Here is a 19,984-nt window from a genome sequence, read left to right as displayed (position 1 = left end):
CCGAGTGTGCTGAGAAGTTCCTACGAAGTGCTAGAATTTTCCATATGAGTGACCACCCTAATTTCCTAAGATTACCGGAAAAGCAAAGGATTCAAATTCAGCCGTGTAATGTAAGTATAAATATAATAATAATTATGGATTTATCTATAGGTTTTTGATACGCTGACAGTATTTTCTAACGTAACAGTAGTTTAAAGTGTAACTAGGGAAGTGTACTGAAAATATTATGTAACCAAAACTAGCCACTGTCCAAAATTGGTGCATGTAACACATTTAATCAGTAATTAAAAGCAACAAAGTGTAACGTAAACAAACCGTTCATTCGTGTTATCGACATGGTGCTGGCAACACGCTCAGTTTTATATATTTTTACAATAATAACTGCAATAGTAAGGTTTTTATTAATTTATACTTTCATATTACTCCCGAGCCCTTTCCCAACTATGTTGGGGTCGGCTTCCAATCTAACAGGATGCGGCAGAGTACCAGTGTTTTATAAGGAGTGACTGCCTGTCTCACCTCCTCAACCCAGTTACACAACCCAATTAAGACTGGTTGTCAGACTTACTGGCTTCTTCGACGTTACCCGTGATGACTGGCAAAGATGTTTAAATGACAATCGGTACCTACAGTTTATCGTACCTTCCGAAAGATGATAGGCTTGTGCTTAACCGTGGAACGATAAATAGCTAAAGATAATGATGATGTTGGTATCGCGAAGGCTCCTAAACTATTAAACCGGGACAAATAGGCAGTTGTTAACATTTAAGCTACACCTAACTAATTAAAAAAAATAGTACTTGAAAACTTTAAACATTAAGATTTACCTGTACATGATGTATAAAAATTTCATCTTTAAACATTTTCAGCACGATCTACACTCGATCGATACATTTGGATATGACTCCTCAGAGATGCCTTCCTGGCTAAACGGACAAGGCTCAAGAAAACCACTAATTGTTGTAATAGGACGTAATTATCAATCAAGGAGTTCAGATGAGATAGTACAAGTCTACTCATCATCAATAGAATATGAAGATTCTAATAGAAATTACAGATTTGATAAAGTGAAGACTGCAAACAATATTTATGATACTTTGTTGGGGGGTAAAACAAACGATGATTCTAATAACATGTTGAGAGTAAGTACCCAAGTTATTATTTCTGATTTACTTAGGTACTTTTACAAAGTGAAGGTAGTCCTGATACTCAACACATGCCTTTTTTTAACGACGTCAAAAATCATCAAATAACCCCTCCCGCTGTGAGTTAGCAGCGGTGAGGGAGTATCAGACTCTTACTGACTAAAAACCGTCGTGTTCCGTCGTAGGCCGTTTATGTACCAGGGCCGCGGTACCACTTTCCGCAAACAATCCCGCAGCCCACTCGATACATGTCTTGAATGTTGATTTGATTTACTGATGTGGGTTTATTAATTAAATGCTCTTTCAGGATGGTCAAGTAGACGAAAATTCGGAGGAACAAATAGAAAAGGAAATAATGATAGCAGACGCACTTCGTTCCCGATGCCAAGCTATTGTTGAATGTGAAGAAAAGTGTCCTGATGATGAACCGAAAAAGAAACCAAAAAAGAAGAATTCATGTTCTGAATCTAACGACGAATGTGATGCTACAACAGAAAAATGTTCAGAGAGTTGTGAAACGCCTAAACCGAAACAAGAAAAGTATTGTCCAAAAAGCTGCAAGGCTGTCTTTGACCATCTTATAAATTGTCCTCCACCAGGCAATCGGAAGAAGAAGAAAGAAAATAAGAAGAAGAAGGGTTGTGGCCCCGCTACGGGAAAGACTATGCCACCAAATTGGAAGACTGGGTCTGAAGATGAATGCGATTAAAAAAAGCTGAATTAAATTAATGGAATTTATCATTCGATTTTCACTTTAGCTCACACGGTATTTGCTACTCTGTACTACTGCGTCCCCGTGGGTACCACCGCATCCATACCATGGTACCTATAGACAGTGACAGACGGTTCGCATCATCTTTGTTATCTCTTCCCCCTGTCTGATTCCCCGTCCTTTTAGCTCACGTAGAACGTCAAAGAATAGAATCAGGGGCCCGATTCTCCTAAGTTAATAATGTCAAAATCGAATAGAAATCGAATCGCAATATGATCGCAATAGCAGTTTTAACCATATCGGGCATTCTGCTACTAATATGAGACCAATCGTATTCCAACGATATTCGATTGGTATGCGATTGGTCTGCTATTTTGATGATTTTGGTCTATACGGTAGTTTGCTCTACAATCATATTGCAATCATAAGTCATTTGCAGACAAAATGATTCATTATTGAATGACAGAAAAGGATAAAAACGATAAAAACGTTTCAAAGAAAAACTAGCGGAATGCCACACATGCTTCAATCTTAATCGATCGGGATTGGATCGCAGTCGAATGTGAATCGTATGATGCTTAAGTAAAATTAGGAGTGTCGGGCCCCAGGAGTTTCGGGTAGGTTGAGTTCGGTTAAGAAGCCTATGAAAAAATCTTACGATTAAAATTTTAAAAATATCAGCTGGCTAGTACTCATCCTCCAGTATCGCTCGACCCTTTAATGCCTGTAGCACACCTCCGCTGCGAAACCCAAAGGGCGAAACCGCCATAGTTTCGCTGTGAGTTGTGAGTTGTTGGGCGGTGAAACAATAGCGAAATTCCCTGCTCTAACGTACAAAACTGACTATGACGTTGTCTCTTTCTAACATGATTTCGCTCATTTGCTTAGGCGCCGTCTACATCTCCGCCCGTTGTTCGCCATTTTGGAGCGGTTCCGCGTGTATCTCGGACGCGTCTGTAGCAATCGACAATTTTTATGAGCGAAATAGGAATCAACTGTTCTAGTTTTAGGTTTCGCCAGTTTCGCTCTGTTTCGCTATTATAGTTTCGCGTAAGTGTAGTACTGTTGCACAGCGAAACTCACGCAGCGGTTTCGCAGTTGTTGTTTCGCAGCGGAGGTGTGCTACAGGCATAATGCCTGTAGCACACCTCCGCTGCGAAACGCAAAGGGCGAAACCGCCACAGTTTCGCTGTGAGTTGTGAGTTGTTGGACGGCGAAACAATAGCGAAATTCCCTGCTCTAACGTACAAAACTGACTATGATGTTGTCTCTTTCTAACATGATTTCGCTCATTTGCTTAGGCGCCGTCTACATCTCCGCCCGTTGTCCGCCATTTTGGAGCGGTTCCGCGTGTATCTCGGACGCGTCTGTAGCAATCGTCAATTTTTATGAGCGATATAGGAACAATGGATTTGGAATTTATTGAAAAACTTATACAAGCAGTGAGAAATAGACATAGTAAGATTAGTTCCTCCTCTGACTCCGAAAGCGACGACATTTTCTTTCGATTCTTATTTCTCAACTGTTCTAGTTTTAGGTTTCGCTCTGTTTCGCTATTATAGTTTCGCGTAAGTGTAGTACTGTTGCACAGCGAAGCTCACGCAGCGGTTACGCAGTTGTTGTTTCGCAGCGGAGGTGTACTACAGGCATAACTCTACACATTTCCCTTTCAAACGGTTTGCCAAGTTTTGTGCCTACCCGCAGCGGCAGCGGAAGATGTACAAATAATACCATTGTTAGTCAAACCTTATTCAGATTACAGCTACCGTCGTATTTCACTGTACATTTTATATTTTACACCGTGCGCGGTTAGGTTACCCATTGATGCCGGTCGGCCATTGCTCAGGTAAGTTTGAACTGATGTAACAGCTTGAGGCCGACAGCTGGCGCTCGGTACTTGTGTGATGATTTATAATAGTTGAGGATAGGTGTAGCAACTTGCACCGGCCGAAATGTAATTACGGTGCGTGGTACTACTCTGGGGAGACCAGATCTTGGTCTTACGATAAAACACTTGTTGTTCGAGTAATTCCTGGACAGGTAACAGCAAAGATACAATGCACGCACATACCTTGCGAATCCGGGCTGCGACCTGCACTGGCCGTTGAGCTTCCACTCCGTTTGATCCCGGGATGCTTTGGTCTGCTGGTTGAGATGATTTCACACCAAAAACTAGGAGTTGCAGTCGGTTTTGTTGGTTCAGGTTGATGAGCAGCGATATTGTCGTGTTCGCGCGCGTGATTTCGTTTTCTCAAAGACTAACTGAACGCTTGCCCGGCATTGGTGACTCGAACGAGCTTCGCGCGAGTCATGCCCGATTCTGATTGGTCAATGTGCGTACATGAATAACCAACAGATTGGCGTTTCGATACTGCTCCCACAGGATACCAGAACAACAAGTATGAAACTAAATTGATTTGATTGAATTACGTTTTGTTTTCTTTATGGAAACGAAACAATAGGAATAGAGGAAGGTTGAGAATAAGAAAAATATCTCTGTTTACTAGCTATCAGCCGAGGGTTCACTAGCATCGTATATGAACTACTTCCCGTATCAGGACAAAATATAGACTACATTATGTTACTCAGGGATAGTGTAATTTATCTTAGTGGTTAATTTTGGAAAGGATTTTGAACCTTAGTTAATACTTGTCGTGGTATCATTAAAATTCACAGTAAATAACACCATGTTTTAATCAAAAACATTATTTATTTTTTCTATACAATTTTACAATCTTGCGTCTCGAGTGCAGCTCTCTATAATATTAATAATAATTAATTTTCTGATAAATCTAAAAATTTACAATAAAACTAATGTTTTTTGAGAATTTAAAACAATATACTTACTATTTACATATCAACATATTTTTTCTCGCCATAATTTAAAATATTTTACATTAATTTATTTTAAAAATATTTATTTTGTGAAGTGCAAATTTTGAAATGCAATTCTGTGAATTTATGCTTTGGTTGTGTCTCTAAATAAATACTGCATCAATTTTAATAGGTTTATAATTATTTTCCTAGTCCATTTTATTCTTTGGTTTGTTTTCCTGTATTTATAAGGTAACAAAATATACTTGACGGAGGTTATTCAAATGACTTTGATCTAAAAAAATATGTTTTCTTTATGGGAGTTTTAAAAAGGAAGTTTTTTCTAAAATCTTGCGTTTACTTAGTCAAATCTGCAAATACCTCAAATTATTTTAGTGTCATACCAAATTCATAAATTCCACATTTGAATAGTATTAGTACATTAGTGGACTTATTGTTATTTAGTTATAACCAGTTAAAATCAATGCAGTATTCAGAAATTACTTTCTGCGTGTCATAGAATAAGCTAAGTTAGTTAATAGCGTCTTGAAAGTGTGTTCTCAGATTCAGCATTTAATTTCAAGTGATTTATTGAAGTGAAATTGAGCAATTTCTTATATTTCCAAGCAGAAGTTTTGTTTACCATCATGTAAGGAGGGTTGCAAATGCAAAAATTCTCCCCGATTTCAGGGAGAAATATGAAATGAGAGTAATTCACGAAATTTATTAAGATGTAATTTAGTAGTTTAATTGACAAGAGTTTATATAGCAATAGCTCGTTTAGTTTATAAATATTCCGACAAAAAAGGTTTATAGTTTTATGTGGGTAAGTAAAATGTACAGTCGCCTTCACAAGTTTTACAAAACAATTAGAAATTGGTTTGCAAATCTGTGTCACCGTGTTTTATATAAAAAAGGACGTAAGTACTCTCTATTTGTAAGGATTTACGCCCTTTTTCATGTGAATAAAATGGTAGTGTTCAGAAATGAAAGAGTTTGTTGTGTTGACATGTATTTTAATGTTTATCATGTAACTACAAGACCTAATTCCAATAAAATGTAGGCTAAAAATGAAAATAAAATACAATATATTCACTGTGCCACTGTGCTGATTCTCGTGTCTCGTAAAGCATCTTTTAGCGATATTACGCGAATAGACAGTAAAAGTGACAGCTGTCAAATTGTACATAATATATTCTTAGAATTCATTTTTCTGTCAATTTTATTGTCTATACCATGTGTAATAATGATAACTGCGTTCATTTGAGTAGAATAGTGTCATTCCGTCAGTACAACAACCTAAATATAAAACATTGACAATTAAAAAAAAAACAATACTTTTTTATTATATTTTCTCTGTACATTCAACACAAAAGAGATAAGCTATCACGACATAGAGGTCCTAATACTAGAACATTTAGTTTTTTTCCATTTCAAAATATTCCTAGAGAAAAAGATATGCATCTATTTACCTGATAACATTAATTCAGCTATATTAGGACTAGTCGAATGCTTGCTATAACACTGTTTATGTAATTTGACATTAGTAATTGTACACTAGAAGGTTCGCAAAGGAATTTAAAGTAAAGGATACTAAGTTTTTCTATCATAAACAGTTATATAGACGAGCTACCACAAGGTCACACCATACAAACATCTATTCCTAGACACAAAACAAAAAACGTGTTTTTTTTTTTTCAAACAGCGCGATTATGGTGTCTCCAATATCATCTGTCCTTATGTCTAAATCCTTGTGCAAGGCTTATTACTCAAATTTTAAGTCGAATCATCGCTATATTTTTAAGAAAATTTTTAGAAAACTTTACTGTTTCATTTTTTTCCCACTAATCGAATATAATTGACATTGCAATGACACTTACTACTAAACCTAAAGAGTGCTAAACTATTTCTTACATTTAGATACTTTTGGTTCTTAAAACATTTTCAAATGGTCGATAGATCGCCACTACGAACAAAATTGGTGCAAACTTAAGAAACAAGCACATAAGCGTGGTCTATTAAAAACCAAAAATAAAACAAATTTTCTATAATATACCTCAGTTTCTTTATTTCTTGTACATTTCACAACTGTCACGTTATACAAAACAACCAAGTTTTAGATAAATTACAAATACGCGCGGACATTATTTTCTTTGTCCATTCGCGCATCAAGAAAAGGGAACAAGAAAGGAAACTAAGTACTGTTTCAACAATACTCACAAACTAATATCATTTATTTTTCACTAAAACTCCTCACTAAATCGGGAAACAGTGCCATTTTCGACGCTCGTCACAATTTCGTCAAGTCGATTTTTTGAGGAAGAAAACAGCACTGGTAAAATAATAAGTAACTAAAAGCTAATTAATCAAATTAAATGGGAATATTACTTAATCGATACCTAAACCGCTAAGTCCATAAACGAAATGCAGACGCATTCAACGGAGCATCGCTCCCCACTAAACAAAATAAACAGAAAAACAAAGAAAAAAAACATGGAAATGTAATAATGTGTAATAATATGAAAAAACATGTTACTGTGTCTAAAATTATATTAAGAAAACTAACTGTTAATGTCTTTATAAGAGTGATCTAGATCACAAATTGTAAAAATAAGGAATTATTTCAAAATGTTGCCGTTACGAAAAATTCGCCCGCGTCCCAATTTGAGTGGTAACTTTCCGAATATAGGTTAATGTGAATGCGGGTGAATTTTTCGTTGTTTTTTTTTGTTACGGCAACCCCACCCCCGCACTCGTAGTGGTGTGGCTGTGTGTGTGTGTGCCGTCCGTCTTGATATGTGTGTGTGTGTGCGCCACCTCATCGCCGTTAGCTAGAAGCAAATAGTTTTAAGTGAGTAATGAATGTTTGCCAGTTTCAACGTTATGTCCGAAATATAGGGGAAGGTTCTACTTTAAGGGAGATTAAAGAAGATATGAAAAGTGTCAAATAAAATTACTCAGAAAAAAAAAAAACAAAAAAATGTTTGCCAACTATACGTAATAGAAAAAACTGTGAGATGTTCAGTACCTAACCGAATGTTTTGTCAACCAACGAGTAGAAAAAAGATGTAAAAAATAAAATAGAAAAGTAAAAGAAAACTAATAAAAAAAAACTAAAAATTGAGCAAAAACTGTGACTAAGTGAAAAAGACATGTAGTATTAAGTGTTTTTTTATACAACTCTCTAATATTATTATTTGTCACTGTGATATGTAGTTTCGAAGCATATAATACACATACGGACGTACGCTAGACGTAACTTAAAAAGAAATTGACATTTCCGATCGGACAAGCGACTGTACAATCGGGCACAACAGGCTTAAAATCTTACAACAATATATTATTTTACTCTACAAATCTAAGTCAGCGTATTTTAAGTACAAATCTATCTTTATTAAGCTTAAAAGCATTGTGTCATCACACAAAATACATAAGATGTTGTGCACGAGTGTACAAGAGATATACAATTATACATATCTACATGTATATATAGCTGTTTATAAATTGACATAGCACATAATACGCTTTTATTATCCACAAAGATATGTCATTCCTCTCATTAGATACATTTAATAACTATTTTCACTACTTGCTGGCGCGACATTTAAATGCAAGAATGCAGGATCAAAAATACAACAATATGATTAAACTACTTCTGATACGAATGATTGTACTTCTCTTTTTATAACAGTACTTATTATTGTAAGCAATGTAATATGAAATACGATATTATAACAAGAAAATGATAGAAAATTCATATTGGCCATATATTATTGGCAAATATTTTACGCGCAGTTTTTACCCTTCAAGACGTATTTGAAATATTTAAAGCAAATGTTTGGGGGACAAAAACATACCGAAAAGGCCAAAACAATACACCGCATGTGAAAATTAAATCTCGCGCCAACAATAAAATGGAAATAAACTAATAATAAATCTTCTTAAACATTTAACACTGCCTTTTTATATCCACTCATTTAATATTATTATACTTTTTTTATTGAACATGACACTTGAGTACTCGATTGTACTTTTATAACAAATAGCTGCTGGATTAATTTTGGAGTATTTTTCTGTGAGAAAACATGAAATATATTTTCGAATATAATCAACAATTACTAAATACTTTTACAACTTTAAATTATTTAGTAAATTAGTGCCATCTTTTGGACAAAAAAGATAACTTTGCTCCAATATTAAGCCCAGCAGTGGACCGATGCAAAATATATTTAACAGCACTTTTGCATTATGTATATACAACAGTATTCTCTTTATATATATGTTTATATTTTTAAAGTTCTTAAGTTCTCAATAGACTTTGGCTTAATTTTTGGCTTAGATAAGTCAAGTAACGAAAAGCAGGATTTGATTAAAAAATAAATAAACTTTTTTTTTTGTTAGTTACGTCAAATTTTTTGTCATATAAGAAGAAGTTTTTTAAGAAAGTTTTTGGTTTCTTTAGAAAATCTTTTAAAATTATCGAATTTAAAACTTTTAGGAAATTATGTGTACAATCTTTTACTATAAGAATAGAGAATATTTTTCATCAAAATAATTTACTGATCAAAATATAGCAATGCAAAGAATTAAAAAAACTGTAATATAATGGAATTGGAAGGTATTTAATAGGTCTACAAACTTTGTCGAGGTATTTTTTTTTATTGAATTCATTTTACCATTTACAAGGCACAATAACATAAAATGGGGTAAATTCATTTCAGAAATGGCATCATTAAAAGTCAAATTATACAACGTATGAATATTAAAAGTCAAATTAACAGATTTTTATACAACGTATGAATTTATATTTTTATTGATTCATTTATTGCTATATTTTGATCTATTTTAAGACTGTAAAAGCTGACATCTCTATATTTATGCTCCAAAAATAATATGATGAAAAGTTTTTAAGAAACTTTTAAGGTAAAAATAATTCATGTTAAAAGTGATACTGTGTTTAGATAAGTTGGAATCGGAAAAATACAATACAATATAATAATCACATTTTTGTCCACACCCAAAACCCCCTATACCTTAATATATACTTGGTAAACCAAAAAAAATATAAATAAATTTTGAAAATTCCAAACCTGACGAAACACACTTTTATTAGAAAAACAAGCAAATATAGAGATGATCAATATTAAAATCTATGGTCCCTACTATCGAAGATAGAAGATAGAAAAAACATCGATATTCCGATTGGAAATCATTTCCAAAAAACCTTAAAACCGGGTCAGTCTGAAATATTATGCAATACAATTTTGACTAGAAAGAGAAATAAATAACAAGCCTATTTAAAAATATTTAATTTTAAAAGCCTACTTTAACTTTCACTAGGCCGAAATATAAAAAAAAATATAATTTTTCGAAAAAAAATAAAAAAAAAAACAATGGCAGGAAATCGTGATATTGAGAATCATTAACATTGACTAAAATATTTGCCCCTAACTACTTTGTGCAGACAAATACTCGAATAAACTACAAATAACCGATAAACTTAACATAATTTTTTTATCCACGCTGGTAACACTTAATCTTTGGCTTGCCAACAACGAAAATACACAATACAACCCCAGGGTTGCCATTTAAAATATCATTCCGATACAATTGGTCCGTCACCTCTAAAAAAAATGTACATGTCTTTTTAAACACTTGATATTTATAATAATCTTTCTTTCCTATACATTATAGAATTTATTTCTTACTAGTATTCGTGTTCTGCCATTCCATTGTTTTGGCCTTGTCTCTGGTTATTTTGATCCTGGTTCTGATTTTGACTCTTGTTTGGATTCTGGCCTTTACCCTGGCCAATTTGTCGTGACGATGAGAAACAGAGCTTCATTACGAACGGGAATTTTGCACCTGAAATTGTTTCATAAATTAAATTAATACAAACAGTAATACATTTTTTGGTATGATAGGAAAATAGCATATTAGCTTCAGTTGCATTGCATAACGTTCTTGGGGATAACTTGTAGAAAACTACTATAAGAAAACTGTTATTGTAAACACTTGTTTTTGAAAAGAGTCCAGGGGAAGGAAGTCAGATAGGCGAATGGTAGATATAAGAAGCACAGATTTTTTATCATGTTTGACTTATGGCCGGTTTCTGATCAATCAGGAATTTATCTGACAGGTAAACTATAACTTATGGTTTTACAGGTCTCAGATAGCTACATTAGGCAGAAAATGTAAGCAGCCTTTATCTGGCAGATATCAGGAACTATCAGATAACTAACTGACTCTTTATCGGTATCCAGTGAAACCGGGCCTAGAAGGCGCCTTCTTTAAATTACGTCACACTTGCCATAAAAAAAAAACAGTTCTATTTCCAATTGTAGGCCTTATGAGAACCGGCCCCTTTTTTTCCTTTCTATGGTATCTATCACAATATATGACATGTACCTATGTACCTTTTTTTTTTCCGACGTTAAAAATCATCAAATGACCCCTCCCGCTGTGGGTTAGCAGCGGTGAGGGAGTGTCAGACTCTTACTGACTAAAAACCGTCGTGTTCCGTCGTAGGCCTTTTGTGTACCAGGGCCGCGGTATCTCTTTCGAACAACCCGCAGCCCATGTACCTATGTACCTTAGCAGGCGTTTTTGATAGGTCCTCAAGTATTGTAAGGTTGCCTCTGTATATGGAAGGCTTTATGAAGCTGAAAAGTTTACTTGTACGCAGTTATCTCAGGAACTATTTGACCAATTTGAAAATATATTTCAGTGTTAGATCGCCCATAGAAAGGTTATGGGCTTCTTCTATCCGGATGTACGGAGTAGTTCCCACAATATGCAGGTAGAACCGTTGGCGGAAGCTAGTCCTATGTACACTCGATCGATTTGAGCTATTACATAATATGTACATATAAGAATCCCACGAAATTCAGACGCTTTTCTTTTCTTTGTTTTTTCGTTTTACCTTACCTGCATCCAACTGTAGGCAGGCCACTATCATATCCCCGATCGATCAGGAGTCACTACATACTTTTGAGGGGCGTACAAAAAGCAGCTCCACTATTTTTCGTTTCTTTGGTATTTATTACAATACCTTACTGTCTTTATTAGTGCCCAGGGTCCCAAATATTGCTAAAAAGCTTCTTAGCAGTATTTGGGGCTCGTCACCCTAATATGAGGGTTACTTTATAAAAGAATATCAAAAGTTAGTATATTTACCTGGGTGTTGTATGGTCGCGTGGTTGCAGGCCATGATTGCCATGACGGACTGTGATATGTTCTGGAACTCCATCAGCCCTGATGACGATCTGGAACATTTTGGCAAACATCGCGCTACAATTAGGTAGAATTGAAAATTGAAAAGATTTGGGCAGGGTAGTTGTTGATAGCCCGCAAATTTTGAGTGATAGGGTTGAGAGACTCGTGGCTAAGTAAAGAATAGTAAGCAATGCTTGGCGCGATGGGTGATCTTGTCATAGCGGGAGCCTCCGTCGTTCGAAAAGCACGATAAAATTTTGACAACCAGTCCCACCAAGGGGATGAGGTTTCGAAAGAGAAGAAACTGGGGAGTCGGATAGGCAGACACTTCAAGTGGCACCCTGTACTCAACTGCATACTGTTAGATTGGTATTCGATCCCAACTTGCTAGGCAAAAGCTTGGCAAATGATGACCTCAAAATGGTTGTTTTGCGGAATGTTCCAAGCCGCTAAAGCCGGTAATGTGGTTCGTGTGAACCTTGTAAACCTTGTGGAGACCATATAGCCAGTTTCAACCAGTAATCCTAGAAGCCAAATTGTTAAGGGGTAGACAACTGACCTCTCGCTCTTGAGCGGGAACTTGGAGATGGTGTGTGGCGGCGTGACGCCGTAGTCCTTGAACACCTGCAGCAGCTGCTCGTCCGACACGTCCGGCGGGGTGTTGAAGAAGTGCAGCACCTGCAATTGTGAGAGAATTTGTTTAAGAATCAAAAAGTTAAGATATTGAAAGGAAGGTAAAAAAAAATACAGTGTACAATAATAAAACCGAAAGTAAGTTTGTTACTTCTTCTCTCAAAAACGACTAAACTGATTTCGATGTCACTCGGCAGTAATAGCTTACACCTTGTAACACATACGACTACTTTTCATCCGGGTGCGGGGAGTAGTTCCCACCGGGAGCTACTACGTTCATAAATTGGTCTTGTTTAGTAAGTTTACACAGACGAAAAACTAAATATTATAGGTCGAAAAATCTAGTTCAATCGACTTCTCTTCTTCCTAGTCTACTAAGGCTCATAACAGACAGCTTAAACATCCGTATAACTTTTTTTTTTTTTTCCGACGTTAAAAATCATCAAATGACCCCTCCCGCTGTGGGTTAGCAGCGGTGACGGAGTGTCAGACTCTTACTGACTAAAAACCGTCGTGTTCCGTCATAGGCCTTTTGTGTACCAGGGCCGCGGTATCTCTTTCGAACAACCCGCAGCCCCGGCAGGCCTTGGCCCTGCTGGGCCCCGCTGGGGTTGCTGACATCTCTTTGAGGAGCGCGTGGAACAACGCGCGCCGTCGACACGGGTCTGTCGTCTAGAAAGACAGAGGGACGATGAGCCACCCGAACTCACCGCCCACAGACCCACGCCTACGGTGGCCGGGAGTCATCTCGCGACACCCGGCGCCCATGGTGTCTACCTGGTCCAGCGCGGCGGCCGGGATGAGAGGTGCGAACTCTCTGGCGTTCCGCTTCCTCCTTCTCGAGCATGACCGCTTCGCAGAAGGAGGCGACGGCATCCCATTCCCTCTCGCCCCGGACCATGGCCTGAACCAGGGCCGGACGCGAGAGGTCGCCGCCGCCCAAAGCCTCGACGAGGACCCGGCGGTGCCCTTCCCATGCGGGGCACACCTGGACTGTGTGGTCCACCGTGTCCTCGGGGCTGTCCGCACAATGGTGACACCCGGGCGCCTCCTCACGACCGATGCGGTGCAGGTACCTCCCGAAACAACCGTGTCCGGTGAGGACCTGCGTCATGCGGTACGTGAGGGTGCCGTGACTCCTCCCGAGCCACTCCTCAAAGAGGGGACTTACCGCCACGATGGTGGCGTGCCCTAACATCCGTATACCTTAAAGAAAAAAAACTATTTAGTTTGAAAATTGAACGCAAATATTTGTAGTAAACAGTTGTTTTAAGAAAACTGATGTTTATGTTGTCAGTGAACTTGGGCCTAAGCGTTTTTGGTCTACTGAGTCTACTAGAACTTAAATAAAAATTCCTCAAACCCTTACCTTAGAAGGCGGCTGTATTCTGTTCTTGTGTATGGAGGCGGGCGTGAGGAAGCGGTTGTTCTTGTTGCCGACGTAGTCCTTGAACGAGGGACTCTTGTCGGGCAGGGGGTACGGGTTCATTACCTCTGATAGGTACGCTTGTTTTGAGAAACTGGAATCAGAGATGGATGGTTATGTAGACAAGACCTAAAAAATATCTCACATTTGTGGCAGTAGTTACGGGTAGTCAAGAGCCACAAAAGTCTGACAACCGGTGTTACCAAGGGATAGCGGATTGCAGAGGTCACTAGGTTGAGGAGGACAGATATGCAGTCGCAATATGTAAAACACTGTTACTCAGCTGCATCCGATAAGACTGGAAGCCGACCCTAACATAGTTGGGAAAAGGCTAGGCGGATGGGATGTTATATAACAAAGAATAGGTATGTATTTAGTAATGGTTTACTGTGCCTTATCTATCATGTCATGTCAGTCATGGCGAATTGTCGTCCGACCGAACTACGTAAAATGTACGTAAACGAGAATACCACAGCAATTTTCAAGCCCCATAGCAAATATTATAAAAGTGAAGAATTTGTTTTTATGGGATCAGCCATGCAAATATTTCGACTTTATTTTCAGCAGCTAAGCTCAAGAAAAACAGTGTTTGATAGCGTATTTATTTAGGAAGGTAGGCTGTTTCTTGTAGTTTTGTAGTCCTGTCAGGTCGTGGGTGAAACCGCAGGTAACTAGTTGTTAAATAAGAGCTCATATTAAATACTCACGCCAATGTGAGTGTGTAGTCCCCGACGGTCACGTTGTTGAGGTTCTGAACGCATCTCTCGACTGAGACGCCGTCACCCATTTGTACCATCGCCGTGCCTTCTTTCGTCTTCAGGAATTTTATCTGAAATCGACATTATAGTAATAAGTATTTTGTTAAACTGGGTGTTATTTTTTTACGATCATTTGGCTATTTATAATTATAATATAGTGTGTGAAAATCGTTTAGCTTATGTAATGATAGTCTAATTTTATTTCGAAATGTCGAATTGGAAACTAAAATGATTAGAAAATTAGTAGAGCATTTTTAAATGAGTTTGTTTTGGGCTCAATACAAGCATCGCTTTGCAGCCGTTTCCTTTGTTTTGAGATAAATGCCTCAGTTCAACGGTTTCTAAAAAAAAATTGATACCAAGAAGTAGATACGTGACGGGTGTTTTAAAAATTCACCTGATGACTACAAAAGTTCTTTTCAGAGTCAGGAAAATATTTCCTCACAAAATCCTTTAAAAAGATAAATATAAAGGATATATAAAGGATTTTCTACTTTTAAGGACATTTAAAGTAAAAAAGTTCAACTTACTCTAACAACATTTCCATACAGACAGCACAGGTTGAAGAGGCGGTCAGCGTTCACCGTCTGAGGGTCGAGCCCGTACACCATCATGACGGCGCCCTGCTGCGGGGGGCCGCCCTGCGCCAGCAGGGGACACTTTAGTCATACCAGACAATACATGCGGTTGTTTTAAATTGTGGATTTGAGGTTGGAAGGAGTGAGTTTGAATTTGGAAGAGTTTGTTTGAAGTTGGAAGTAGTGAGTTTGAATTTCACTTCTAAATTCAATTCGTTAGAATTAAGAAGACTTTGTTGAAGTCTGCATTTTAATTCAGAAGTTCGTTTGAATTAAGACAATGTTTTTTTGCAATTAGAAGAAATTCTCCTCCAATTTCTGAATGATGACTTAAACTCATTTATATTAGTTTATTATCAAAATTGTGGTTCAGAAAAATAATTTAAATATTCAACTCGACTCCACATCACAGAGAAGATTACAGACAACAATAAAAAGCTCGTAAATATTCCATTGCAGGGGGTTGCAAGGACCTCAACCGGGGTGTAATTACCTGATTCTGTGGCGGCATGGAGGGGTGATGCATGGGTGGGGGAGGGACGAACCCCTCGCCGCCGTAGCCTTCTGGACCGTAGCCACGACCGTCACGCTGGAACGTATAAGTTTTTTTTTTTACAATTTGGTATAGCTTGCTAAGGTTTGCTTAGATTAGATGCTTAGAAGGAATTTGCAGCATTTTTTAAAGCATGATCAAGATTATTTATAGAATGCTATACGGCTAATACGGCCTAATAGACAGTAATTAAATAGGAATACTTAAGTTCTCATGAACTGCTCTTTTATGAACATAATTAATTATGCTCACAATCATTATTTGCAAATTATAAGATCTAAGAGTCAGACTCATTTACGGTGGATTTCAAAAGCCTATCTATATTTTAATTTTATGAATTACTTGTATGGATCTAGTGTCAAAATGCTATCTCTAGTTAATCAACAGACATATAGGTTCACCACACAAATCCACCTTTAGTGTAAACAATAGACAGTACTTAATTGTCCTCAGCATCAAAATAATCATTAATACGAATAAATCTTATTGCTTCCATCATCAATTAAGTGAATGGAAACGGGCCTGTTGACGCCATAAATACGATTCGCGTTCGATAACAATATCAATTAATACGAACCGATTCCATTTTGTTATTCATTACTTTCAATTTGATTCCGTATAAAATATGAGCAAATTATTCGATTCAACTTTTATCTTTGATAATGGGAAATAGAAAATTTTGATCTTGCTTTAGGGTGTAATTAAAATAATTAAAATGAATGACTAGTGGTCTCCTTTGGTTTTAGTGAAATCAGGACTCCCAAATAAAATATCGCATATTCTGATTTCCAACGGTTCTTCCCAAAAACATCACCGAATCTTATATTAGTTTTTTACACATCTCATCTGGTTCGATTTGAAAAATATTTCAATGTTGTCTTGCCGTTATAGGTTACATCCATGTCTATGACGTAGACCGAGAGAGAAAGCTAAACTATCCTCAAACGATACAGGTTCCAAGTACAGGAAGTTCCCCGAGAAACACATAATAATAAAAAAAGTTATATAATTACCGGATGATGTGGTGGTGGCGGCCCATGTCTGTCTTTCATCATCCCTGGAGGAGGCGGCCCACCGCTACCGTAGTCCATATCTGGAAATCATAATCGTTTCTCATTAGTAAGATAAGTAGCTGAGTAAGGTAATGTGTTGGTATGAGTAGGAGAAACTAATTGTGGTATAGTTTTCAGGGGTACATATTTGAGGGAGAAATTAGACAAAAAAGAGCACATCTTTACGAATAATGATTAAGACATATAGAGTGAGATAGGTAGAACCTCTATTCAAACAAGAAACATGTCTAACATAAAGATGCAGACACGTTTAATATTAGTATACGTGATATTTAGAGATACATTGTTACAAGTTCATGGATGGTAAAGAACCGTTCCTATGTATTCCGTCATTTCACTAAGTTCCTATAGCCCTTTTAACCGAAGCAGTTATATTTTCATACTACTCTTCCCCACTAAATATCCGGCAATGCCCAAACATAGCTAAAGAAACTCTTGCAGACGTCTTATCTCTATATGGGAAAATCTGTTGAATATATTTTTATGACATTCGGTACACGTATAGTCTAGTGCCTGAGAAAGGACATAGGCCACTTTTAATCCAGGTGCGGGAATTAGTTTACGGAGGACACGGGTAGGACCACAGAGAACAATTTCTTACTCCTGATATCATCTTAAAACTAAGAAGGAACACCAATTCTTCTCCACAACAGTGCTTTCAAGATGCTGTGCCATTCTCTATAACACAAGTGCTACATGCAGGGTAGGTAACAAATGAAAGTCAGTGTTGTCAACAATGTATTTTATTGTATTTATGTGTTTTACAATAATATCGAAGTAATGTATGGTAAGTATGACTATATGATTGACGAAGCTAAGACATGAACCGACAATGATGAAGAAATAGTCAGAAATATAGTTATTTCTGATGTTACCAAGTGAAATAATGTAATAATCGATTCCTTAATTACCATTGAAAAGATAGTGCTAGACTATAAAATTAATATCGATTGTTTCAAGACTATAAATAGACTTACAGGCATGCCTAAACTTTCTTGACGTAGTAAAGAAATTGTCGACATCAAAACTTAGCTTCGTCAATATAACTTATGTATGTTATAATAAGTAAGATATAATAAACTAACTATCAATAAATAATGTCTTATCGATTTCAAATGTGTAGGGTGATGTCGATTTTCTGAATTGAATGTACAACTTATCTTAATTACGAGTAAATTAATAGGGGAACACAAATAGTATATTTTGGTGGATTCAATCGCAATTCAAAACCATTTCAAAAACTTTGTGATACATGCTTTGTAAAATATAATCGTTTATGTAAAAATACTAGTCTGGGTTGTGTAAGCGTATATAAATAATTTAGTTTACTTAAGTATAGATCAAGTAAATGACGAATACAGTTGAATGTTTAGTGTATTGCTGACAATTTGTGATTAAATAGACATAGAAATTACTGGGATAACAATATTAGTCCACGACATTTTAGTAGCTAACATACAAACAAGCTTATTGAAGATATGTTTGAATTTTGTTAACGAATCAAGGCAGTCTAAATTCAATTGAATGAATTTGATGATCATCTTCAAATAAGTTTGTTATTAAATAGGGAAACTCCTGTACATAAAGAATTGCCTTTAAAGTAAACTGTAATTAACACAATATCTGTAACTCAATTCTTGCATACAGGAGTTGTAACTAAAGCCTCGTATTGATGGTAAACAATTGTAAATCAACAGTTGATCAACATTGTTGGTTAGCAACGACAACGTTGCATTGGGCGAGAACTTGTCAACTGCCATTATGAACTCTACAACACGCAATGTTGCCAGCAACACAGTAACATGTTGATACAGCTTTATTTATAAACAAAAGTTTACCAAGAATACGAGGCTTAAAAATCATGCTATCGTCCATATAAATCACGTCTAAATCACATTCGTGTAAGTTCAACGGGAAGGTTAGCTTATTTTACACATCCAAACGGGTTTTAAGGTCCAATCGGGGTCTATACACACCGTTCTGCGAATGCTCGCAGGAATGTTGACTGTGCTGGCTGCTGGTGTCTTCGCAGCAGGATCTGGTGGAAGCCTGGGCGTTGGTCGACGCATCTGTTGATGAGCCGGGTTATCAATTCCCATCTTTTGGTATCCCATGTGTCGGTTTCATGTATATCGTTCTTGAATTTGTGATGTTAATTTGTTATTTGTGTATTCGAAGAGTGGAATTGCTTTCATTGTTTTCTGTGTTAACATTTTGCGTAGTGGTCTCAATTTAAAAAATGGAACCGAAATAAAAGCTGCGCTTTTAACCAATTCAGTATCGCTTCTTTTTAAAGTTGCGGAGCGCCAATTACGAGGGTAAAAGTTTTTAAAAATTTCACGGCCAATATTCGCTTCACCAAAAATGTTCAAATTCAACATTAATGCACTTTAAATTCGACATTAACCCCATTACCGGATATCAATAAACATTTTATGGGGCGCCATTACGCGCGTAATTGTTTAAAAGCGTTCCGTTTTACTCGTGGTCGACGCATACAACCGTATCGTAATATAATAATACGTATTTTAATGTTCTTGCTAATGTCAAATTTGTGTTTGCTGTTTATGGGGATATTATGAATACCTTTATGTTTTGTTGGGTCAGGGATATCAAAATGGGAAAGGTTAAGTACTTAAGAGCAATGCAAAGTGAATCTTTGGCTGCAAGCATTGTAATAAAATATTTAGCTCCATGTAATCTATTTTTTGCTATATGGCTAACAAAGAAACACCTAACTTTCATACAACATATTCATTCCCAAGAAGACGTTAATGTTTTTATATCATCTTATTCTCAAGAAAATAAGAAACCATTAAAGCACTACCTATCGTGTTTTACCTAAAAACAATGCCGAAAAATGGTGCCATTGGACACAATGAAACAAAACGAAATATTTCAGTAAATATGTAATGCTTTGCCAGGAATAATATTTTCCAATTCCACTGTGTCCACATTCGCTGTGTGCAGAGACAATTTTTATTTCAGTTTAAATAAAGCTGCGTTCGGACGGAAATTCTAAGTGACAACCTACAATTGTGTCGCAAGTCCAGAAAGGAGTCTACATCGAATTTAGA

The 19,984-nt window shown here is 36.7% G+C and overlaps 2 protein-coding genes across 5 annotated transcripts in view; one reads left to right on the top strand and one right to left on the bottom strand.

The window, feature by feature from the left end:
• The first annotated feature begins 334 nt into the window (after positions 1-334).
• Positions 335-1,873, top strand: LOC110377680 (uncharacterized). The gene is made up of 3 exons (XM_064042291.1): positions 335-389; positions 870-1,142; positions 1,453-1,873. The coding sequence occupies exons 1-3, from the start codon at positions 336-338 to the stop codon at positions 1,852-1,854; spliced, it is 729 nt and encodes a 242-aa protein (XP_063898361.1). The 5' UTR covers position 335; the 3' UTR covers positions 1,855-1,873.
• A 4,648-nt stretch (positions 1,874-6,521) lies between these two features.
• LOC110377678 (heterogeneous nuclear ribonucleoprotein L) overlaps positions 6,522-19,984 on the bottom strand; it is a 428,881-nt gene continuing 415,418 nt past the window's right edge. Inside the window, exons 7-16 of one of the 4 annotated variants that reach the window (XM_064042371.1) lie at positions 18,884-18,976; positions 16,848-16,927; positions 15,775-15,870; positions 15,234-15,362; positions 14,653-14,774; positions 13,889-14,039; positions 12,446-12,564; positions 11,848-11,936; positions 10,380-10,536; positions 6,522-7,502 (exon numbers count right to left, since the gene is read on the bottom strand). In XM_064042371.1, coding sequence (XP_063898441.1) covers positions 7,499-7,502; positions 10,380-10,536; positions 11,848-11,936; positions 12,446-12,564; positions 13,889-14,039; positions 14,653-14,774; positions 15,234-15,362; positions 15,775-15,870; positions 16,848-16,927; positions 18,884-18,976 — 1,040 coding nt within the window. In that variant the 3' untranslated portion in view covers positions 6,522-7,498. The remainder of the gene's footprint in view (positions 7,503-10,379; positions 10,537-11,847; positions 11,937-12,445; positions 12,565-13,888; positions 14,040-14,652; positions 14,775-15,233; positions 15,363-15,774; positions 15,871-16,847; positions 16,928-18,883; positions 18,977-19,984) is intronic. The other 3 variants (XM_064042372.1, XM_064042373.1, XM_064042374.1) reach the window with 3 other exon arrangements.

The sequence above is a fragment of the Helicoverpa armigera genome, chromosome 28, assembly GCF_030705265.1.
Source record: "Helicoverpa armigera isolate CAAS_96S chromosome 28, ASM3070526v1, whole genome shotgun sequence".
Taxonomy (NCBI): domain Eukaryota; kingdom Metazoa; phylum Arthropoda; class Insecta; order Lepidoptera; family Noctuidae; genus Helicoverpa; species Helicoverpa armigera.
The sequence above is the reverse complement of the archived record's forward strand: the minus strand, read 5'-3'. Positions and strand labels throughout refer to the sequence as shown.